At 37.4% G+C, this 25,755-nt stretch overlaps 1 protein-coding gene across 3 annotated transcripts in view; it reads left to right on the top strand.

Moving 5' to 3' along the window:
- Nucleotides 1-25,755, top strand: part of TOP2B (DNA topoisomerase II beta) — a 67,072-nt gene that overhangs the window by 1,110 nt on the left and 40,207 nt on the right. For 2 of the 3 annotated variants that reach the window (XM_082839425.1, XM_082839423.1), the window contains exons 2-4: nucleotides 19,926-20,096; nucleotides 20,920-21,010; nucleotides 22,575-22,638. In XM_082839425.1, the coding sequence (XP_082695551.1) occupies nucleotides 19,926-20,096; nucleotides 20,920-21,010; nucleotides 22,575-22,638 (326 nt within the window). The remainder of the gene's footprint in view (nucleotides 1-19,925; nucleotides 20,097-20,919; nucleotides 21,011-22,574; nucleotides 22,639-25,755) is intronic. The other variant, XM_082839424.1, reaches the window with a different exon arrangement.

Here is a 25,755-nt window from a genome sequence, read left to right as displayed (position 1 = left end):
TGGAAGCGCGCTCGGGATGGCTCTTTCACAGCAGTGAAACCCTGTAGCTCGTACGTCTGTCACAGGGGGATTATTAAAAGCGCTTACCTGCGTCAGCTTCGCAGGCGAAACGGGCGGGGGGCTGCGTGGACAGTGTCGCCGAGGTGACCCAAGTGATTTGTCCTGGAGTCAGAGCATTTCGGCGCTCGGTTCCTGCTGCTGGCAAGTAGTAGAGGAGGGAAGACCTAGAGAGATCCGATTCCCACGGTGGATCGATAGTTCACCCGCATTTCACTGGCTCAGCAGAGAGTTCAGACCAGGGTCACTTCCTACACACACACACACACAGACACACACACAGCAGGGTTACTTCACACACGCACACACACACACACAGCAGGGTCACTTCACACACACATACACAGCAGGGTCATTTCACACACACAGCAGGGTCACTTCTCTCTCACACACACACACACACACACACACACACACACACACACACACACACACACACACACGGCTCAGCCAACTGACTAGGCATCCAGGAGAAAAATAAAAAGCCTTACATTTTCCCAGGGGACTTTGGATGCACCCTCCCTTTTCCAAAACACCCAAGGAGACTTTCCTATGGGCGTTTTTATTAAGTTCTTCATTTTCTCTTTGTTTGGGTGAGGTTTAGGCGAGTTGTACCGCTAACAGGAAAATATTTCGACCATTTATGTTTGCATGCCAAGATGCTTTGCAGACTAACTTGCCAGACTGTCATTGTTGGACTGTCCGAATTTTGTGTATTACTTCAATAATGTAGTAAGTATGAACAGACTAGAGCCAGGAGAGAGAAAGCGTCAGATAAATAAGTTAGCCGTTCATGTAAACATGGTGGGGGGGCGGCGGGGAGGAGGGGAAGGTTTGCATAAATGCAAAAGAAGGCCTTTACCCTCGTTACTAAAATCAAACAACTTCGGAAAATGGAGTTAGCCAGATGGTTCTCATTCACTGTTTGGAAGTGTTTGAGGCCTCATCAGTGTTCCTCTGAGGACCTCTGATTCTCTGTAATGGTAAACATTTTGCTCCAAGATTGAATTGGTTAGTTTTAACATTTAAAAGCAATATTCTTGTTTACTGTTCCTTAACTTTGTAGATAATGAAATGACCACTTTTTCTTTCAATCTCAATAGGAAATTTTCCTTTCATTTACAGAAGAAATTTCGTGAAACTTAGAGGGTGTCATTCAATATCAGAAAAATTCATTTGAAACTAAAATTGACTTACTGATTCAGTATTTTCTCACTGTAAACCTATATGGGAAATATAGTAAAATAAGAAATAAAAATCACTTAATCTTTTATTTATAAATTATATCCTCTTGAATTAGAAATTTATTAAAAAGATAATCACTCCCTAAGTCTACTTTAAGATTTGCTGCTTGCTTTAAATTTGTCAGGTTATATGAGCATCTTTATGTCCATAATATACACCATTGACCATAGACCATAGTTTAATTTTATGCGGGGGGGGGCGCAATATAGGGAGGTGGTTATGAGCATGGACTTTGGTATCATTGATGTAGGTTCTGATCCTGCCTGACATGTAATCACTGGGACTTTGCACAAAGGGACCTAATCTTTCTAAGCCTATTTCTTCATCTGTAAGATAAGGTTGCATTGATAATTAAATGAGTAATATACATTGCTGGGCTTAATAAATGTTTGTCTTTATCGGTGAAATTCAAGAAATACACACTGAGAAGGAAGTTGCTTTTACATAAAATATCTTTGAGCCAGAGTGAAAGCAGATTATTTCTTTGCAAGAGTTCAGGAGTTTGTTGCGGAGGTCATCTATTTCTGAAGAGGGTTAATTTTGCTTGCTTTATTGAAACATGTCATATTACTACTTGTTTGTGGGTAACAGGAAGAAATAAAAATTGAATTAGTCCCTGCTATCGTTCTTCTTTTTAGGGGGTGGGGGTGGGTAACACCATGTGTTGCTGGTAGCAACTTGTGTTGGGATGTGTGCTACAGGGTAGTGTTAACATTGTCACTGCACAGAAGTTTACATTTCTGAAACCACAAAGCAAAGTGGTTTAAGATTATTAACTTCTCCTTAATAATAGTGCATTGGGTTTGTGTTTGATTCGCAATATCTTAACAAGATACTTTAAAAAATTAAAAAGTGAGGGCTTCCCTGGTGGCGCAGTGGTTGGGGGTCCGCCTGCCGTTGCAGGGGGCACGGGTTCGTGCCCCGGTCCGGGAGTATCCCACATGCCCGTGAGCCATGGCCGCTGGGCCTGCGCGTCCGGAGCCTGTGCTCCGCAACGGGAGAGACCACAGCAGTGAAAGGCCCGCGTACCGCAAAAAAAAAAAAAAAAAAAAAAAATAGTGAAAAATGTAAGTACTATAGTAAAACTATTTTGAGTTAAAATTGACAACAGCTATGAAAGCTTCTCTGAAGCAAGCAGAATTTCTTGAACTAACTTTTAGTTTGTAAAGCTTTTCTTAAAAAATGTTTATTTATATATATTTATTATTTATTTATTTTGGCCGAGCCGGGTCTTCGTTGCGGCGCGTGGGATCTAGTTCCCTGACCAGTGATCTTTCCCAGCACTCCCCGTCGCACTGGGAACGCGGAGTCTTACCCACTGGACCACCGGGGAAGTCCCTGGTTTGTAAAGCTTTGATTTGTAGACCCTAATAATCTGTTTCATCCAGTCAGTGTTTTATCATGTTTAAGTGGTTGCAAAAAACAAATTTTGTTTTATTAGAATACAGTTAATCACTATGTGAATATTGATCTTTTCCCAGTACTATAATTTAGTAGATTAAGAAAAAAAACCCACTGTAATGGAAAATATTAAGCCTATAAAATTATGGTGGCCAGAATGGTATAAAGACATTCCCTCTATCATCAAGCTTCAGCAGTTACAGCTCAAGGTCACCCACCTTTTCCCCTCTCATTATCTTGAAGCAAAGAAAATTCACTTTATCTGTAGATGTTTCAGTATTCACCTCTAAACTGTAAGTTTCTTAAATATAAAACTATTAACATTGGAGTTTTTTAAAAGTAAAATTCAATGAAATATAAAGCATACTTTGTTTTGACTGTGAATATTTCTAATTTAGGAAATGTGACTATATTTAAATATTATTTAAAAATTTATATTAAAAACTTTGTTATAGTGGCTTATTATTGCAAGTCTAAACTCCTCAACCAGACTTTCAAGCCACTTCTTTTATAAACTATGTGCCAATTGAAATTTATTCCATATCATCCTACTAGTTAGATTTACCTCTTCACTTGTCCCCTGGGCATCATGTTTGTTTTTGTCACTTTGCATGCTTATCTTTCAACAGAAATGCCTCTCTCTTTACCAGTCTAAATCTTAATTACTCTTCAAGGCTAGCTCAGGGTCTCACCAAACGTTTATCTTCCAGTTTATACTCATCTTTTTCTGTCACCCTTGTGGATCATAAAACATAAATATCTTTCCTTTTAATTAACTTTTATGTGTGATACTTTTGTTTTAACAATTAGATTATCAACTCCTGGAGTCAGAGACCATGTATCCTTTATAGTTTTTATCAAAGAGCTGGATACATAATCCAACCTCAGTTATTGTTAACCAGTTAGATAATTGACATACTAACTTCCTCAAAAGTCTTCTGTCATTCTTAGGACAAGTGGTTACATAACAATGTTCTTTAGATACATTCTCAAGTAACTAATTGCAGTTACAATGAGAACAATTTTTAGAAACTGCTAACTTTTCTGAATAGAAGTGGGTGTGTCCATCAGTAGTTTCAGATATGTTTAATACTTGGGTGATAGCAACAGTTGCATTTTACTAAGTACGTTAAAAAAATTATAAGCCTCTTTTGTATTTTTAAAAATCTTAATACAAATAGGACTCAGTTTTAAAGAAGAGGTGAGATCGGTATAATTATTCCCATTTGCAGAGAAGGAAACGGGCTTACAGATTAGGTAACAAACTGTTAATCATGTGACTAAGGCAAAGGTGGGATTTAAACCAGTCCTATGTTCCTAACCATCATTTACACATTCCCCTGGCTTAAAGACAGTAACAACCAAAACAATTTGTCTTTTATTCCGTGATATCTTTCCACTAACTTTTCTTTTACTTTCACACAAAAAGCTACGGAGTACACGCCCCTTTCAGGGTGTATGTATTTTGAATAATGTTGTAAGTGTGATGCCTTTTAAGAGTATGGGCTACAAAATCACATCACCTGGTTTCGTAACTCAGCTTCTTCAATACTAGCTTTGTTAGCTTACATTCTTCAGACCTCAGTTTCCTTGCTGTAAAAAGGGAGTCATTAGTAATGGTGTCTACTTCATGGAGCTTTTATGAGGAATGAGAGTACTCATATAATTCCCATAGTGCTTTGCCCATGGTAAGCTCTTAGATGAGTGTACACACACACACACACACACTTGTCTTCCCCCTCTTCGTTTTTAAAAAATCAAGGGATCAGTATTTTCACTTATTTATTTTATTTTATTTAATTAATTTATTTATGGCTGTGTTGGGTCTTTGTTTCTGTGCGAGGGCTTTCTCTAGTTGCGGCGAGCGGGGGCCACTCATTGGCAGGCAGACTCAACCACTGCGCCACCAGGGAAGCCCCGCTCACTTCTTTTGTCTGAGAAGATTTTCTTATATTGCAAAATGATCACCACAATAAGTCTAGTTAACATTCATCACCATACGTAGTTACATATTTTTTCCTTGTGACAAAAACTTTAAAAATCAACTCTTAACAACTTTCGGTATTATTAACTATAGTCACCTTACTGTACATTACGTCCCCAGGAACTTGTTTTATAACTGGAAGTTTGTACCTTTGACCACCTTCACCTATCTCCCCGCTCCCCCCAACTTTGGCAATCACTAATTTGTTCTCTGTATCTATGAGTTCGGTTTTTTTGTTTTGTTTTAGATTACACATATAAGTAAGATCATACAGTATTTTTGTCTTTCTCTCTCTGACATATTTCACTAAAATTATGCCCTTTAGATCTACCCATGTTGTCCCAAATGTCAAGATTTCATTCTTTTTTATGGGTGAATAATATTCCATTGTATATAAACACCACATTTTCTTTATCCGTTCATCCATTGATGGACATTTATGTTGCTTCCTTGTCTCAGCTGTTGTAAACAGTGCTGCAGTGAACATGGGGATACATATATCTTTTCAAATTAGTGTTTTCATTTTCTTTGTATAAATACCCAGGAGTGGAGTTGCTGTATCATATGGTAATTCTATTTTAAATTTTTTTGTGAGACTTTCATACTGTTTTAAATAGTGACTGCACTAATTTATTTATTTTAAGGAAAAAACTTTTAACCAGCTTTATTGATACAATTTACATACCATAAAATTCTCCCGTTCATAACATACATACAAGTCAGTTTTTTTAAATTTTCAAATTAAATTTTATTTATTTTTTTATACAGCAGGTTCTTATTAGTCATCAGTTTTATACACATCAGTGTATACATGTCAATCCCAATCGCCCAGTTCATCACACCACCCCCCGACCCCCCCGCGGCTTTCCCCCCTTCGTGTCCATACGTTTGTTCTCTACATCTGGACTGCACCAATTTACAGTCCCACCAACGTGTACAAGGGTTCCTTTTCTCCACATTCTGCCAATACTTGTTATTTCGATAATAACCATTCTAACAGGTGTTAGGTGATATTTCATTTTGGTTTTGATTGGCATTTCCCTGAGATTAATGATGGTGAGCACCTTTTCATATACCTGTTGGCCATCTGTATGTCTTCTTTGGAAAAATGTTGATTTAGATCCTCTGCCCATTTTTTTTAATGAATTGGTGTTTTTTTGGGTTTTTTTTTTTTTGTGTGTGTGGTTTTTTTTTTTTGCTATTGACTTGTATGAGTTCTTTATATATTTTGGATATTACCCCTTATTTAGGTATATGATTTACAAGTATTTTCTCCCAATTTGCTAGGTTGCCTTTTAATTTTGTTGATGGTTTCCTTTGCTGTGCAGAACTTTTTAGTTTGCTGTAGTCCCACTTGTTTATTTTTGCTTTTGGGATCAAGTTAAAAAAAAAAATCATCGCAAAGACTGATGTCAAGGCATGTACTGCTTATGTTTTCTTCTAGGAGTTTTACGGTTTCAGTTCTTACATTCACGTCTTTAATCATTTTGAGTTAATTTTTGTGTATGGTGTAATCATTTTGAGTTAATTTTTGTGTATGGTGTAAGATAGGGGTCCAGTTTCATTCTGTTGCATGTGGCTGTCTAGTTTTCTCAGCACCACTTATTGAAGAGATTGTCATTTTCCCCTTGTATATTCTTGCATCCTTTGTCATAAAGTAATTGACCATATACGCATGGGTTTCTTTCTGTGCTCTCTGTTCTGTTCCATTGATCCATGTGTCTTTAAATGACGTTCACCGTTTTGATTACTATTACTTTGTAATATAGTTTGTTTGTTTGTTTTGGCAATGCCATGCGGCACATGGGATCTTAGTTCCCCTGCACTGGGAGAATGGAGTCTTAACCACTGGACTGCCAGGGAAGTCCCTGTAATATAGTTTTAAATTATGCCTCCAGCTTTGTTCATCTTTCTCAAGACTGCTTTGGCAATTCAGGGTCTTTTTTGGTTCCATATAAATTTTAAGATTGTTCTATTTCTGTGAAAAATGTTGTTGGAATTTTGATAGGGATTGCATTGAATCTGCAGATTGCTTTGGGAAGTACAGACATTTTAGCAATATTCTTTTAATTCATGCACATAGAATTTTTTTCCATTTACTTTTGTCTTCAATTTCTTTAATCAATGTCTTATGGTTTTCAGTATACAGTTCCTTTACCTCCTTGGTTAAATTTATTCCTAGGTGGGGACTTCCCTGGTGGTCCGGTGGTTAAGACTCCATGCTCCTACTGCAGGGGGGCATGTGTTCCATCCCTGGTCTGGGAACTACCATGCTGCACCGTGTGGCCAAAAAAAAAAAAAGTATTCCTAGGTATTTTAATTTTTATTGTTTTTGTTTTAATTGTAAGTAGGATTTTCTTAGTTTCTCTTTCTGATAGTTCATTGTTAGTTTACAGAAACATAACAGATTTTTGTGTATTGATTTTGTATCCTGCAACTTTACTAAATTTGTTTATTCTAATAGTTTTACGGTGGAGTCTTTAGGGTTTTCTCTACATAATATCATTTCCTCTGCAATTAGTGACAATTTTACTTCTTTCTTTCTGATTTGGATGCTTTTTAGAGAAAGTATATTTTTTATTTTCACTATGGACATTTAAGCATTTCTTATGATATTAAGTATCCCTCATCTTCTACCTCTCTCCTTGTCACTTGGTTTGGGAGGGCATTTCTGGAAGTACATTAATGCTGGGTAGATAACATGGCCCTCTCCGTGGTTATATGGGTGAAACGTGGCTGAAATGAATATCAAAGCATGGCAGCCTTGAGGGAGAAAAGAAGAGGAGATATTATAAAAGGGTTATGTGGAGTCTGAGACAGTCTTTATAGAAGATAGGAAAAGAGGCTTGTTGCTAAGCTTTTGCTGGTCCCACTTTTGTTGGCTTGGGGATGGTGAGATTTCTGTGCCTGTTGTGTGGATGAGTGGCTCAGTTCCTTTTTTGCACCAACTGGCAAACCATCTCCTTTCCCCTCTTTGGCAGCAATTCATTCTTCCACAGAAAAACAAACTATGGGCGATTGTCTCAAATTGCTGTATATCAGGTGACCACTCTGTGAACGGAAGAATCTTTCTTTTTACAGAATGATCTTGGTACATACTCTTAGTGAAATTAGGAGTTTGTTTTATTGGAATGTTTTTTTTTCCTTTTCTGGTAGTTGAAGTATTCTTGATAAAGTTTGAGTCTTTGATAAATATTAAATCTATATTCTTTTATTAGAAGTTAGCAATATTGCAAAGTGCTATAAAATAGATTAATATTTTCAAATAGATTTAACATATTATTTTGACATTTTTGTTATAATTTAAGAATTCTCAATAAAGCATTTTTTAACATGGCAGCCAGCTTTTGAACTTTAGAAAAAGTCAGTTATGGCATCATCATATGTATAAATCACAAATGATAGAATTAAAATTTTTTTAGATACCTGGAGGATATTTATCTTAATATGGGTTTATTTTGCATTTTCATTGCCTTTAGTTTTATGTGGGGATGAAAATGTGCCCTGAGTGCTTAGATTCCAGTATAATTGGGTGCTGGCGTTATTACTATAAATAGTTTGGTGCTTTGTCCGCACAAAGACAATAAAATAAATTACAAATAAACTTAACTCATAAGATTTCTGTTCTATCAGACCTTAATGAAAATTTATTCTGAATGCTCTTTGTAGTTGATTATTTTCAATGGCATACTGTTAATTTTTATTCAATGTGGAATACTTAGTGCAATTACTATAGTACAAGATACCGTATTACTATGAAAATACAAGATAAGAAAAGGTTAAATCTTTTTTTTATCAGAAGACCCCTTGTTTTCATCGTTGAAAATGAGCATAATTCTGTTAACCTATAAGTATCAAATGTATATCACTCTCCTTTTTAGCTGTGGGCTTGAGAGTGCTTTCATAAATGTGTAGATATGAGTTTGCTGGACTGTTTTTATAGAAGCTAATTTCTTGATCTCTTTTCTGAATATTATCAGCAACACCGATTGAACTGAATTTCTACTCAGAGTGACTTTCTTTTCAAGAGCTAGAGATAGTGGTAATAATAGCTGCGGTGAAGGTGATCAGTGAATTTTTCTCATTTAGTTTCTCTGTTCTCAGGCCAAGGATGTTTGTATTCACAACTGTTTGTTCTAGGGATGGGGCCATCCCATTGAAGCGGGGGGGGGGGGGGGGGAGTTGCCCTCCCTCCCTTACCTTCAGATTTTGAGTTTTAGTGGCCTGGACAGTATTCAGGGGGACACTTTCTGCTCATAAACAGGAGCTGCAAGAGACCATTAATCCAGGCTTCTGTCAGAAAAGCTGACAGACCTCTCAGGGGAGACCCTTCTGTGTTTGCTGCCCTGAGTCAGTGCGCGGTGCAGGCTGCCCCTAGTTGAGAGTAGGAACGTGCACTCCCTGCCTTCTACGCTGCCAGGACTGCCGGCTTGTTTTGGTTTCACTGAACCTTTTTGCCTAGATTCTAGTGAGAAAGTTGGGACTGCAGAAGTAATAAGTAGGTACAAACAGTGTCTCTAAAAAAAGAAACCTTCAGTTTTATTCTAGCTTATGTTCTCATATACATGGATTAATAAGCTTTTAAAATAGTTTAATATATGTTCATTGTAGAAAGTTAGAAAATGTCTATCAGAAAAGAACATGAAAAATATTTCTACTTCTCACAATTTTTATTTCTGTTGGGTAAACAGCATTTCATATTTTTTCCTAGGTGTGTATGTATTGTGTGTAATTTTTTTCTGATGAAAATGGGCTCATTTTTTAATATCCTTTTGTAACTTTATTCACTAAACAGTATAATTTTAATAACATACTAATTTAAAAATACTTGATTATATATAATTTTATATAAAAGTTATAGTAAGGGAAGTTTCTAATTAACACACCTATTTTTTTGTATAGGTAATTAAAAATATTTACTCAATTAAATATCCAGGTTTAAAGGTTTATATGAAGTTTTGGAAATTATTTAATATCATCATGGAGAGTTGATTTGAAATATCTACAGATCATCTGTTTTATTATGGTATTCTATAAACAGTGCATAGTCCTTAAGCTTTTCATTACTTTAAATAGAATGGTACCTTTTTTTCTTTCCTCAACACCTGTCATATGACATGTAGGAAGAAATATTTTGGCATAAAATGTTTTAAGTATATTGTCACACTTATTTTTTGAGTATTTACGTATTATTATATTCCTGGAAAAGATTACAAATAGTAATCTAACAAAGCCGACTACATATTACATAGTCTTTGATTTTTGAGACATTATTCTAGCAAGAATGACAACTTTTTGAACTGGATAAGGATCTGGCAGGTGCAAACCAAACATTCCCTATTCTCTTGTACCGATGTGGGAGGAAGAGATGGCGACTGGTTGTAAGGGGATGTGGAAAAAGTTATAAATCCTCGAAAAAGGAGTCAGGTGAGGCTCTACCCTGTTTTCCATACCAGTGTGCCAATTTAGCTCAGTGTTAACTCTCAGGGCTAAATGCAGAAGTCTCTGTTGGAGTCTAATCTTAAAAATGTTTTCTTTGTGGTGGGCTTTGTTTTGGAGGAGTAGCCTGGGATAGGATAGCCTTTACTCGCATTGTTATTATAAGTTCCTGAGGTTTATGCCAGAATTGCAAAGTTCTAAGTTAATGGTGAGAGGTTACTGTTATCCACCTTTGAATGCATAGCATTTATCATCCTTAAGCACTTCCTTAAAGAATGAGATCTTGGTCATTATGATGGTTGTTCTAACGATTCTGAGGACCCACTTAAAAAACTCAGTTATGTTTTTATTTTTAGATTTGTTTCTATAAATTATCTCATCTCGAAAAGCAAGGGACATGATTAGAAATTTGGAGACTATCTGGCATTTTAAAAATAACAGTTCATTTTTCTGGCCAGCAGGTTTGTCATGTAATTAGCTTGACAGAAATAGAATGTGAAGACTTTATGAAATAGAATTTTCTTATGTCCAAAACTATTTTTAATTGAGCAGTGTTAATGGGTAACCTTATAAATGAAAGAATGTATAAGAAAATCTCTTTACTTTTATGTAAAATTTATGGCATTGGAAGATTGTAATTGATGTTTGAATTTCCATAGGTTTTATCTGTTAAAATTCTTGTCTTGCGCTAGACTACTCAGAAGTTATGTATTTTGATTTTTTAAACATACATTTGACATGTTTTTGAAAATAATAACTTTAAAGATGATGGTATGGCTATGCCTAGGTCTTGAAGTGGTATGTTGCTTGTTCAAATGCACAAAATCTCTCTGCCCCCCCATTGTTTGTCTTCTGATTGTTTCATTTCTCCTAAAATTCAAATACCTATGAAAATATCTTGCTGTGTCTTATATTTGAGTTATTTTGGGGCTCTGAAAAAACGGCCATCATAATAACTTTCTCTTAGTGGGATGTCTTAGTTGTCAGCATTAGGGAATCCCAGAAGGAGAGAGATGTGTTCTCTGTTGCTATTAAGAAGACAGGGAAGTCTCCAGACACTGGGAATTTTTGTTTGGGATCCTTATCTCTGTAGGAGTTAGAATTAGGATCACAACTTCTGCTTCCTTGGAATTAGCAGAGAAACTGGAATTATAGGGTGCCTCAGAAATGGGGGCATTAGTGCTGGTATGTAAGGAATTATTGGCATGGCCTACAAAAGTGTGAAGTTTGAGATGTCATAAAACCATGCTTGGTATTCTCAGCCCTGCAGTATATGCTAACTACATAGGTTACTATTCTGTGCAGGTTATTTTTGCCCACTCTTTACTATAGTCTTCAGTAGCTTAATGGCAAAGGCTTACATTGGGAAGTTTTGGGGAGCCCTGCAACCAGCCAGGTTCAGTCGTTGTCAACCTATAACCTGATAAGAATTCACATTCCTTGGAAAGTTTTGAAGACTACAAAAATTAACCTGATATCTTACAGAATTGCCAAATATTTCTTTTTTTTCATTGCAAATATTTATTTCCATTATGAGATCTACAGAGACATAATACTGTTAAAATGAGAAGAGTTTCTGAACCGTATACACTTTTTTTTTACCATCTTTATTGGAGTATAAGTGCTTTACAATGGTGTGTTAGTTTCTGCTTTATAACCAAGTGAATCAGCTATACATAAACGTATATCGCCATATCTCTTCCCTCTTGCATCTCCCTCCCTCACACCCTCCCTGTCCCACCCCTGTAGGTGGTCACAAAGCACCAAGCTGAACTCCCTGTGCTATACAGCTGCTTCCTACTAGCTATCTGTTTTTCATTTGGTAGTGTATATATGTACACGCCACTCTCTCACTTTGTCCCAGCTAACCCGTCCCCCTCCCTGTGTCCTCAAGTCCATTCTCTAGTAGGTCTGCATCTTTATTCCTGTTCTGCCCCTAGGTTCTTCATGACCTTTTTTTTTTTTTAGATTCCATATATATGTGTTAGCATACGGTATTTGTCTCTCTCTTTCTGACTTAGTTCACTCTGTATGACAGACTCTAGGTCTATCCACCTCATTACAAATAGCTCAATTTCGTTTCTTTTTATGGCTGAGTAATATTCCATTGTATACATGTGCCACAGCTTCTTTATCCATTCATCTGTCGATGGACACTTAGGTTGCTTCCATGTCCTGGCTATTGTAAATAGAGCTGCAATGAACATTGTGGTACATGACTGTTTTTGAATTATGGTTTTCTCAGGGTATATGCCCAGTAGTGGGATTGCTGGGTTGTATGGTAGCTCTATTTTTAGTTTTTTAAGGAACATCCATACTGTTCTCCATAGTGGCTGTATCCATTTACATTCCCACCAACAGTGCAAGAGGGTTACCTTTGCTCCACACCCTCTCCAGCATTTATTGTTTGTAGATTTTTTTTTTTTTTTTTTTTTGCGATACACAGGCCTCTCACTGTTGTGGCCTCTCCTGTTGCGGAGCACAGGCTCCGGACGTGCAGGCTCAGCGGCCATGGCTCACGGGCCTAGCTGCTCTGTGGCATGTGGGATCTTCCCGGACCGGGGCACGAACCCGTGTCCCCTGCATCGGCAGGCGGACTCTCAACCGCTGCGCCACCAGGGAGCCCTGTTTGTAGATTTTTTGATGATGGCCATTCTGACTGGTGTGAGGTGATATCTCATTGTAGTTTTGATTTGCATTTCTCTAATGATTAATGATGTTGAGCATTCTTTCATGTGTTTGTTGGCAATCTGTATATCTTCTTTGGCGAAATGTCTATTTAGGTCTTCTGCCTATTTTTGGATTGGGTTGCTTGTTTTTTTGATATTGAGCTGCATGAGCTGCTTGTAAATTTTGGAGATTAATCCTTTGTCAGTTGCTTCATTTGCAAATATTTTCTCCCATTCTGAGGGTTGTCTTTTGGTCTTGTTTATGGTTTCCTTTGCTGTGCAAAAGCTTTTAAGTGTCATTAGGTCCCATTTGTTTATTTTTGTTTTTATTTCCATTTCTCTAGGAGCTGGGTCAAAAAGGAGCTTGCTGTGATTTATGTCATAGTGTTGTGCCTATGTTTTCCTCTAAGAGGTTTATAGTGTCTGGCCTTACATTTAGCTTTTTAATCCATTTTGAGTATATTTTTGCGTATGGTGTTAGGGAGTGTTCTAATTTCATTCTTTTCCATGTACCTGTCCAGTTTTCCCAGCACCACTTATTGAAGAGGCTGCCTTTTCTCCATTGTATATTCTTGTCTCCTTTATCAAAGATAAGGTGACCATATGTGTGTAGGTTTATCTCTGGGCTTTCGCTCCTGTTCCATTGAACTATATTTCTGTTTTTTGTGCCACTACCATACTGTCTTGATTACTGTAGCTTTGTAGTATAGTCTGAAGCCTGGGAGCCTGATTCCTCCAGCTCCGTTTCTCTTTCTCAAGATCGCTTTGGCTATTTGATATCTTTTGTGTTTCCATACAAATTGTGAAATTTTTTGTTCTAGTTCTGTGAAAAATGCCAGTGATAGTTTGATAGGGATTGCATTGAATCCATCTGTTGGTATTATCTTTAATTTCTTTCATCAGTGTCTTATAGTTTTCTGCATACAGATCTTTTGTCTCCTTAGGTAGGTTTATTCCTAGGTGTTTTATTCTTGTTTTTGTAATGGTAAATGGGAGTGTTTCCTTAATTTCACTTTCAGAGTTTTCATCATTAGTATATAGGAGTGCAAGAGATTTCTGTGCATTAATTTTGTATCCTGCTACTTTACCAAATTCTTTTATTAGCACTAGAAGTTTTCTGCTGGCATCTTTAGGATTCTCTATGTATAGTATCATGTCATCTGCAAGCAGTGACAGCTTTACTTCTTGTTTTCTGATTTGGATTCCTTTTATTTCTTTTTCTTCTCTGATTGCTGTGGCTAAAACTTCCAAAACAATGTTGAATAATAGTGGTGAGAGTGGGCAGCCTTGTCTTGTTCCTGATATTAGTGGAAATGGTTTTAGTTTTTCACCTTTGAGAATGATGTTGGCTGTGGGTTTGTCATAGATGGCCTTTATTATGTTGAGGTAAGTTCCCTCTATGCCTGCTTTCTTGAGGGTGTTTATCATAAATCGGTGTTGAAAGCTTTTTCTGCATCTATTGAGATGTTCATATGGTTTTTTGTTTGTTTTTTGCGGTATGCGGGCCTCACTGCTGTGGCCTCTTCCGTTGCAGAGCACAGGCTCTGGATGTGCAGGCCCAGCGGCCACGGCCCATGGGCCCAGCCGCTCTGCGGCATGTGGGATCCTCCTGGACCGGGGCACGAACCCGCATCCCCCGCCTCGGCAGGCGTACTCTCAACCACTGTGCCACCAGGGCAGCCCGTTCATATGGTTTTTATTCTTCAATTTGTTAATATGGTGTATCATATTGATTGATTTGTATATATTGAAGAATCCTTACATTCCTGGGATAAACCCCACTTGATCATGGTGTATGATCCTTTTAATGTGCTGTTGGTTTCTGTTTGCTGGTATTTTGTTGAGGATTTTTGCATCTATGTTCATCAGTGATATTGGCCTGTAGTTTTTTTTTTTTTTTTTTTTTGGCGGTATGCGGGCCTCTCACTGTTGTGGCCTCTCCCATTGCGGAGCACAGGCTCTGGACGCGCAGGCTCAGCGGCCATGGCTCACGGGCCCAGCCGCTCCGCGGCTTGTGGGATCGTCCCAGACCGGGGCACGAACCCACATCCCCTGCATTGGCAGGTGGACTCTCAACCACTGCGCCACCAGGGAAGCCCTGTAGTTTTCTTTCTTTGTGACATCTTTGTCTGCTTTTGGTATCAGGGTGATGGTGGCCTCGTAGAATGAGTTTGGGAGTGTTCTTCCCTCTGCTACTATATTTTGGAAGAGTTTGAGAAGGATAGGTGTTAATTCTTCTCTAAATGTTTGATAGAATTTGCCTGTGAAGCCATCTGGTCCTGGGCTTTTGTTTGTTGGAAGATTTTTAATCACAGTTTCAGTTTCATTGCTTGTGCTTGGTCTGTTTATGTTTTCTATTTCTTCCTGGTTCAGTCTCAGAAGGTTGTGCTTTTCTAAGAATTTGTCCATTTCTTCCAGGTTGTCCATTTTATTGGCATATAGTTGCTTGTAGTAATCTCTCACAATCTTTTTTATTTCTGCAGTGTCAGTTGTTACTTCTCCTTTTTCATTTCTGATTCTGTTGATTTGAGTCTTCTCCCTTTTTTTCTTGATGAGTCTGGCTAATGGTTTATCAATTTTGTTTATCTTCTCAAAGAACCAGCTTTTAGTTTTATTGATCTTTGCTTTTGTTTCCTTCATTTCTTTTTCATTTATTTCTGATCTGATCTTTATGATTTCTTTCCTTCTGCTAATTTCGGGAGTTTTTTTGTTCTTCTTTCTCTGCTCGCTTTAGGTGTAAGGTTAGGTTGTTTATTTGAGATGTCTCTTGTTTCTTAAGGTAGGATTCTATTGCTATAAACTTCCCTCTTAGAACTGCTTTTGCTGCATCCCATAGGTTTTGGGTCATCGTGTTTTCATTGTCATTTGTTTCTAGGTATTTTTTTAATTTCCTCTTTGATTTCCTCAGTGATCTCTTGGTTATTAAGTAGTGTATTGTTTAGCCTCCATGTGTTTCTGTGTTTTACAGATTTTTTCCTGTAATTGATATCTAGTCTTATAGCATTGTGGTTAGAAAAGATACTTGATATGATTTCAGTTTTCTTAAATTTACCGAGGTTGATTTGTGACCCAAGGTATGATATATCCTGGCGAATGTTCCCTGAGCACTTGAGAAGAAAGTGTATTCTGTTGTTTTTGGATGGAATGTCCTATAAATATCAGTTAAGTCTATCTTGTTTAATGTATCATTTACAGCTTCTGTTTCCTTATTTATTTTCATTTTGGATGATCTCATCTGTCCATTGGTGAAAGTGGGGTGTTAAAGTCCCCTACTATGATTGTGTTACGGTTGATTTTCCCTTTTATGGCTGTTAGCATTTGCCTTATGTATTGAGGTGCTCCTTTGTTGGGTGCATAAGTATCTACAATTGTTATATCTTCTTGGATTGATCCCTTGATCATCATGTAGTGTCCTTCTTTGTCTCTTGTGATAGTGTTTGTTTTAAAGACTATTTTGTCTGATATGAGAATTGCTACTCCAGCTTTCTTTTGATTTCCGTTTGCACGGAATATCTTTTTCCATCCCTCACTTTCAGTCTGTATGTGTCCCTAGGTCTGAAGTGGGTCTCTTGTAGACAGCATGTAAATGGGTCTTGTTTTTGTATCCATTCAGCCAGTCTATGTCTTTTTCTTGGAGCACTTAATCCATTTACTTTTAAGGTAATTTTCAATATGTTCGTATTATGATTTACTTAATTGTTTTGGGTTTTTTATTGTAGGTCTTTTCCTTCTCTTGTGTTTCCTGCCTAGAGAAGTTCCTTTAGCATTTGTTGTAGAGTTGGTTTGGTGGTGCTGAATTCTCTTAGCTTTTGCTTGTCTGTAAAGCTTTCAATTTCTCCGTCGAACCTGAATGAGATCCTTGCTGGGTAGAATGATCTTGGTTGAAGGTTTTTCCCTTTCATCACTTTAAATATGTCCTGCCACTCGCTTCAGGCTTGCAGTTTCTGCTGAAAGATCAGCTTTTTTTTTTTTTTTTTTTTTGGCGGTACGCAGGCCTCTCACTGCTGCGGCCTCTCCCTTTGTGGAGCCCAGGCTCCGGACGCGCAGGCCCAGCAGCCATGGCCCACGGGCGCAGCTGCTCCGCAGCATGTGGGATCCTCCTGGACCGGGGCACGAACCCGTGTCCCCTGCATTGGCAGGCGGACTCTCAACCACTGCACCACCAGGGAAGCCCTGAAAGATCAGCTTTTAACCTTATGGGGATTCCCTTGTTTGTCAGTTGTTTTTTTTCCCTTGCTGCTTTTAATGTTTTTTCTTTGTATTTAATTTCTGGTAGTTTAATTAATATGTGTCTTGGCATGTTTCTCCTTGGATTTATCCTGTATGGGACTCTCTGCGTTTCCAGGAATTGAGTAACTATTTCTTTTCCTATATTAGGGTAGTTTTCAACTGTAACGTCTTCAAATATTTTCTCAGTCCCTTTCTTTTTCTCTTCTTCTTCTGGGATCACTATAATTCGAATGTTGGTGCGTTGAATGTTGTCCCAGAGGTCTCCGAGACTGTCCTTAATTCTTTTCATTCATTTTTTCTTTATTCTGCTTTGCAGTAGTTATTTCCACTATTTTATCTTCCAGGTCACTTATCTGTTCTTCTCCCTCAGTTATTCTGCTATTGATTCCTTCTAGAGAATTTTAAATTTCATTTATTGTGTTGTTCATCATTGTTTGTTTGCTCTTTAGTTCTTCTAGGTCCTTGTTAAATGTTTCTTGTATTTTCTCCCTTCTATTTCCAAGATTTTGGATCATCTTTACTATTATTATTCTGAATTCTTTTTCAGGTAGACTGCCTATTGCTTCTTCACTTGTTTGGTCTGGTGGGTTTTTACCTTGCTCCTTCAACTGCTGTGTGTTTCTCTGTCTTCTCATTTTGCTTAACTTACTGTATTTGGGGTCTCCTTTTCGTAGGCTACAGGTTAGTAGTTCCCATTGTTTTTTGTGTCTGCCGTTAGTGTTTTAAGTTTGGTTCAGTGGGTTGTGTAGGCTTTCTGGTGGAGGGGACTAGTACCTGTGTTCTGGTGGATGAGGCTGGATCTTGTCTTTCTGGTGGGCAGGTCCATGTCCAGTGGTGTGTTTGCAGTGTCTGTGACCTTATGATTTTAGGCAGCCTCTCTGCTAATGGGTGGTGTTGTGTTCCTGTCTTGCTAGTTGTTTGGCATAGGGTGTCCAGCATCATAGGTTGCTGGTCATTGAGTGGAGCTGGGTCTTGGCTTTGAGATAGAGATCTCAGGGAGATTTTCGCCATTTGATATTACGTGGAGCTGGGAGGTCTCTGGTGGACCAATGTCCTGAACTCGGCTCTCCTACCTCAGAGACAGAGGCCTGACACCTGGCCAGAGCACCCAGACCCTGTCATCCACACAGCTCAGAATAAAAGGGAGAAAAAAGGAAAGAAAAAAATAGTTATTAAAATAAAATATAATTATGAAAAATTAAAAAGTTAAAAAGTAAAAAAAAGAAAGAAGAGAGCAACCAAACCAAAAAACGAATTCACCAATGGTAACAAATACTTAAAACTATACTAAAAAAAACAAAAACAAAAAAACCGACAGAACCGTAGCACAAATGGTAAAAGCAAAGCTTATACAGACAAAATCACACACAGAAGCATACACATACACACTCACAAGAAGAGAAGAAGAAAATAAATATATGTATTGTTGCTCCCAAAGTCCACCACCCCAATTTGGGATGATTCGTTGTCTATTTAGGTATTCCACAGATGCAGGGTAGATCAAGTTGATTGTGGAGATTTAATGCACTGCTTCTGAGGCTACTGGGAGAAATTTCCCTTTCTCTTCTTTGCACAGCTCCCGGGGTTCAGCTTTGGATTTGGCCCCGCCTCTGCATGCAGGTCACCTGAGGGTGGTCTGTTCTTTGCCCAGACAGGACGGGGTTAAAGGAGCAGCTAATTCGGGGGCTCTGGCTCATTCAGGCTGCGGGGAGGGAGGGGTGCGGATAGGGGGTGAGCCTGTGGCCTCAGAGGCCGGTGTGATGTTGCACCAGCCTGAGGCGCGCCGTGCGTTCTCCCGGGGAAGTTGTCCCTGGATCACAGGACCGTGGCAGTGGCGTGCTGCCCAGGCTCCCAGGAGGGGAGGTGTGGATAGTGACCTGTGCTCGCACACAGGCTTCTTGGTGGCGGCAGTAGCAGCCTTAGCGTCCCATGCCCATCTCTGGGGTCCGCGCTAATAGCCGCAGCTCGCGCCCGTCTCTGGAACTCGTTTAGGCAGTGCTCGGAATCCCCTCTCCTCACGCACCCCAGAACAATGGTCTCTTGCCTCTTCGGCAGCTCCAGACCTTTTCCCAGACTCCCTCCCGCCTAGCTGTGGCGCACTAGCCCCGTTCAGGCTGTGTTCACGCCGCCATCCCCAGTCCTCTCCCTGGGATCCCACTGAAGCGCGAGCCTCAGCTCCCAGCCCCGCCCGCCCGGGCGGGTGAGCAGACAAGCCTCTCGGGCTGGTGAGTGCCGGTCGGCATCTGTCCCCTGTGCAGGAATCTCTCCACTTTGCCCCCCGCAGCCCTGTGGCTGTGCTCTCCTCAGTGGCTTCGAAGCTCCCCCTGCGCCACCCACAGTCTCCACCCGCGAAGGGGCTTCCTAGTGTGTGGCAACCTTTCCTCCTTCACGGCTCTCTCCCACTGGTGCAGGTCCCGTCCCTATTCTTTTGTCTCTGTTTATTCTTTTTTCTTTTGCCCTACCCAGGTACGTGGGGACTTTCTTGCCTTTTGGGAGGTCTGAGGTCTTCTGCCAGCGTTCAGTAGGTGTTCTGTAGGAGTTGTTCCACGTGTAGATGTATTTCTGGTGTATCTGTGGGGAGGAAGGTGATCTCCGCGTCTTACTCTTCCGCCATCTTGAAGCTCTTCCAATATTTCTTGATTGAATAGTTGTAGGCTGTTCTAGCTATTCTGGTAACTATGTATACCTACTTTTTGGGCTCAGTCAAAACTGCAGTTTCACACTATATTATAAAAGGTACTAGATTTTCAGTAAATAGACCTGTGTTCTCTTTAGAACTTAAAAATCAGAGCCTGAAAGATAATTTTGTTGTTAAAGAGAAAACCTATGTTATGTGTCCATATACATTTTAGTTTATCCCTTGGTAGGTTATTTAAATTTGATTTTTTGGTTAATTTTAGACTCTTTTTGATCAGAACAATGCTGCAAAAAAAGAAGAGTCAGAAACTGCAAACAAAAATGATTCTTCAAAGAAGTTGTCTGTTGAGAGAGTGTATCAGAAAAAGACACAACTTGAACATATTCTCCTTCGTCCTGATACGTACATTGGGTCGGTGGAGCCATTGACACAGGTAATTATTAAATTTTACTGAAATTAGATGTATATCTACTTTTTAATATAATTTTGTAAGTATATGCTCTGAGTACACAATTTCATGTCTCTGGTAATAATAGAAAGTAGGGAGAGAGACCTAAGAGGTAGAAATGTTTTAATTTTTCACTAGAAATTAAAAAAACTGGGAGCTAAAAACTATCTGAGAAGTATAGAGACGTATAAATATAAAGTAAAATGGTGCTGTGTGAACTTTTTAAAGGTTCTGAAGTTCATGCTGTCGTTTATTTTAAATTCTAGAATTTATATATACACATTGATGACTGTTGTTTAATGCTTACTATGGACTTGGCTTATGCATAGCAATTTTTTTCTAGCAGTTAAATTTAAGTAAGTTGCTCAGACCTCTCAACTAGTGAGAGCTGGGATTCAAAGCTAGGTGTCTTTGACTCCAAAATCATGCTGCATTCATACTGTTTACTCTGTGCTACTTATACTACAGAAAAATATAATGTGTGAAGTAAAAGTGTAAAGTAAACATATTTTTTTTCCTATTTTACTTAAATACTGTTTCTAACAATTTTTGGTGCTTTATATTAAAGCTGACTTTATGTATGAGTAAGAACACAGACTTGATACAAAATGAACAATTTCTCAATTTTGAGGCTATTTAAATTGAAGATGAATACAGCAAGGTTGACTGCAGCTGAAGTAGTATGTTTTTCTACTTTGAAGATCTAAGTATTTACAGACTAAATGACAAATGTGGATTTATGCTTTGTAAAATTGATGTTAAATATTTTTTACTCCATAAGTTCTTTTGAATTTTTCTCTCAATGCAGCTCATGTGGGTGTATGATGAAGATGTAGGAATGAATTGCAGAGAGGTTACCTTTGTGCCGGGTTTATACAAGATCTTTGATGAAATTTTGGGTGAGTACTTGCTTAAGATTTAATGCATCTGTTTCTATTGATATCATTATAATGTCCCTATATATGTAAAACCAGACTTATAAATTTTAAAGGCATATCTCTGGTTTTTATGCTGAGTATAAATGTTCTTCAGAAAATCTGTATTACCTGCTGTAATATGTTCATATCTCTGGACGTCATGTCTTTGTGCTTTGGTTTGTTCATCTGTAAAATGCATGTGTTGTATTTGATCAGTAATCCCAGGGTCATTGTATGGTCCTGTATGTGCAGTCGTCTGGGGGCTGCTCACATCCCAGTCAACAGGAGAGGGCATGTTAAAAATATAGATTCCAGGGCCTGATCCATGCAGATTCAGTCGGTTTGAGTTGAGACACATAAAAATGGGTTTTTCACCAACACATTAGGTATTTCTATTGGACAACCAGGTTTAACAACCATTGTTCCAAATACCTCTGTCCATTCCAAATCACATGATTAGTTAAATCACAACGAAGTGTGGATACCTAATTGACTCCTAGGGCAGGCTTGCACTTTGGAAACGTTTTTAGCCAAGGATTTTCTATAGAGACTCATCAGTGCCACTTGAGGTTTCCTACCAGGGTTGTTTGGGTCTCTTGAAGCTTCTTTTGGTCTTTGGGAAAAGGATAGGAGAGTAAAACTGGTTACTTAAGTTTTCACTCTTTCACTGGTACTTTTCACTCTTGTCTGCCAGCTATCCGCCAGTTTTACTTTTAGGTTACACAGTGTTTATCAGGAACATATTCCTTCTGTGAGTGAAGTTCAGTTTGACAGCTAGCTAACCACTGAAGCTGTGGTTAATGTATGCAAGTATTATCAGTTATAGTTCATAGAATTTAAAACTTTAATTTCTAAGGATGCTAAAGAGTGCTTTTCTAATTCAAAAATAACTGGTTTCGGGCTTCCCTGGTGGCGCAGTGGTTGAGAGTCCGCCTGCCGATGCAGGGGACACGGGTTCGTGCTCCGATCCAGGAAGATCCCACATGCCGCGGACCGGCTGGGCCTGTGAGCCATGGCCGCTGAGCCTGCGCATCCGGAGCCTGTGCTCCGCAACGGGAGAGGCCACAACAGTGAGAGGCCCGCGTACCGCAAAAAAAAAAAAAAAAAAAAAAAAAACTGGTTTCAGCTCAATCTGTCTATAAAATCACTAGTTTATTGAAGGAGAGCAAGAGAAAGTAGTTATGTGTTGCCAAGATAAAATATAATTAAACCCAATACTTTACTTTTAGACCTGGATAGGGGTTTGTAAACTGAAGATGTTTGTTTTTACTTAATTTGTTTTTCAATATCATAGAATCATCCTCCCCCTTTGTTTTGTGGTAGAAGACATAACCGTAATTTGGTGTGATATAAAATTTAAGAATATTATTTGGAAAATAAGATTTTGTATTAGAAATTAGCAGTATTATTTTCATTAACTATTACCATATGTAAATGTTTATATTAAGTAGTGATGCACATGTAGCTGTATGTTTATTTATGTATGTCCTTATATGTTTATTTATTATAACTATTTTATTACTTATCAAAATATTTAATTTTGTAGTTAATGCAGCTGACAATAAACAGAGGGATAAGAACATGACCTGTATTAAAGTTTCTATTGATCCGTAAGTATATTTCAAGTTTAATTTCTTATGCTAAGTTGTTTTATTCAGATGTTCAACTTCGAACATTCCTCAAAGGAATAATGCATACAGTTAGTACTCTTGAGTTTCTTGTTGCTTGAGACCTTGTTATTTTTGCCTCTTTTGGCCAGAATGCTACCCTCTTATAGTTTGCTCTGTCATTCATGATCTTTTTCTCCAAAGTATTCAGTACTTCCTTATGGGAGCATTTGGAGACCATTTTTCTCCCTCTTTGATGCTGTGGATACTGTTTCAGCTGCTAGAATAATCAATCTTTTCTTATTTTTGCTTTGGTACTCAAGGCTACGGGCTATTGTTAGTACTATTCCAGTTACATTATGGGTTAAATTTACTTTTTCATAACCAACATTTGGACTTTTCCATTTATAACATTTGTGAATTGGGAACTGCTGGTATTATAGAATATATATACCAGGTGCTTAGCTGATAACTACAGTGATTTTTTTTTTGGAGGACTGAGGGGGAGTGAAAATAATAAAGTATTTCTAACTTAAAGCTTTATCCTGTTTTCACCAGGATGCTTTTGTGAGATATTATGTTACATTTATCCTTAGTTAGTAATTTAGCATGATTTTAACATGAAAATTTTCTTTAACATGAAAATTCAATAATTCAGTTATAGCCTTACTGTCAGTAATCTAATTTTAAGGACATGGTTAAGATAAATAATAAAAATATAATTTATATTTGGTTATACCATGAAGTTGACTGTATCTTATATGAAAATATTACTACATAACTATACTGTTGAAGTTCTTGATTTTTCTTTTTCTTCCTTTTTTTGTTTTTCATTTGCATCATTTCTATAACAAATAAATTCTTGAGAATCTGTATGGTAAGATGCACAAGACACAAGTTGCAACTTAGGCAGACATTTAAAAGGAAATTTTGGCTGTCAGGATTTCTTTTCTTCCATATTTAGGAAATTATCAGTTAAAAATGGTATCATTTATTATGTTTTAGGAGAGCTAGTAAGGAGTAACAGATGTTGAATTTTTGATATCTTTAAGCTTTTTTAAAAATCAGAACTGAAAGACTCTGAAAACTAAGGAAGAAGGCCTTTTCTTAAATACATTCATGGTGAACATGGTTACGATATTTGGTTCCTTTATCTTAATTGCTTTGACCACATTGATCCAACAATGTGGACTTTAAAAAAAAAGATTAGATAGAACCCCATCATAACAAAGTGATCAAGAAGTGAGCTATAAAACAGCTCTGTAGACCAAATAATGACTCTTGGTGGCAGGCTTTACTTTAAGTTTATTACAGATTTGGGACAAACTAGTGCCTTTATCGCTCTCTTTCTAACTCCCTTTTCATTTAGCAGACATTTTTGTGTGAGTATAAGAGTGTCATAGAATTATAACTAAATTTATTTGGTTCTTAATGGGAATCAGATAACAGTTTCTTTTTTCTTATTTATCTCTAAGTCATTTTAACTGCTTCTGCTGGAAAGTTCTTTTATTTCATACAAAATATGTATATAAAACAAAAATTCCTAGTTGACTATTCCAAGGAAAAAAGGGTGAAGGTAGTATATTTTTCACCTCTCCTTTCCTATTTTACTTTTGTTTATAAATTATTGATGAGACTCTTGAATCTTTCTCCTGCTTTTAATTAAAATATATATTTTATACACACACATATTTAAAATTGCCAACAGACAACCATTTTGGGACATGTTGATCCTTATATTTTATTATTTGTTAATTTTGACAATAACATTTTGACTTTTGTGAATATTCTCCCATAAAATCATTCCTTATGTTTTTCCTTTACTACATATATTACAGAATTCATGCTACTTTTATTAAAATAAATTTTATTTCAGAGATGCAATTTTTGCTTAAGTTAGATTTCTAAATTAAGAAGTCATTTTAAAGCAGAATTCAGATGGGGAAAAGTGCCATTAGGCTGTTTATTTTATTGACCCATTTTTCTCTGCTGTCCATTTTTTATATTCTTTGGGTTTCATTCTTTTTAACATTTTTGTATAGCAGATTTTATTTTTCTTTGTGCATGTGTGTACATGAACTCTGTGTAAAAGAGAGGTTAAATTTTGATAGTTAATGGGTTAAGTGTAGAGGATACACAGCACAGTTTAGCTCTTATTCCTCTTTTGATAATACTCTGTGACGTGGGAATAAAATTTAAGTAAACAGCCATGGTTGTAAAAAGACAAAACAAAACAAAAAAAACAAACAAAATAAAAGTAGGAATAGATTAGCAAGGAGTGCCATGCAGAATTTGGACAGCAATTCTAGAAAGAGAATTTGAAGCAACTTCTTACAGGGGAGCTTAAAACCCATTAAATAGTATAACATAATGGTTAGTTGTTATTGAAACAACTTATTTGTTGGCATCTGTTTGATTAAAATCAAATAACTGTGGAAAGCACATTAACCAGGGTTCTGTTTCTCCAGCTTATGTATTTTTATTTATTCAGGGTTGAAACTTAAAGCTGTAGCTTTCAGTATACACACTCATACTGAAATATATGTACATATATGTATACATTTTTTAAAAATCGCTTTCTGTATACTATTTTGTATCTTTCAATTTTTATTTGGCATACTGTGGGCAGCCTTCTTTATTAACTTATGTAGATCTACTTAATTCTTTTTAATGTTTCTAAGTATTTTATTATGTCAGTATGTCATCATTGTTTAACCTCTTTCCAACTAATGAATGTTGGATGTTTAGATTGTTTTCCAGGTTTGTTAGCTTTAATTATTTCGAAACTTTATTTATAGCTTATTCAAGGACATCATTCTTAATACTAATGTGAAGATTATTGATGGAGCAAAGAATATAGTTATAGAATTCTGAATCATTGTTTAGAGATTATAGAAGTAAGTACCAGATCTAGGAAGTGAAATAGATTGAAATTTTGTAATAGGTGACTTTGATAGAAAATTTCAGTTTCATACTCACACAGGCTTATAGAATGTGCTTGATATCAAGCCTCATTGTTTGAAACTGTGATGAAGATGACGCATATACAAAGTGCCTTATTTTAATTATAGTACCACATGTACTAAGTAGGATGAAGAAATTTTAAGGGTTTTCTCATGA

The sequence above is a fragment of the Leucopleurus acutus genome (genome assembly GCF_964270905.1).
Source record: "Leucopleurus acutus genome assembly, chromosome: 5".
NCBI lineage: Eukaryota > Metazoa > Chordata > Mammalia > Artiodactyla > Delphinidae > Leucopleurus > Leucopleurus acutus.
The sequence above is the reverse complement of the archived record's forward strand: the minus strand, read 5'-3'. Positions and strand labels throughout refer to the sequence as shown.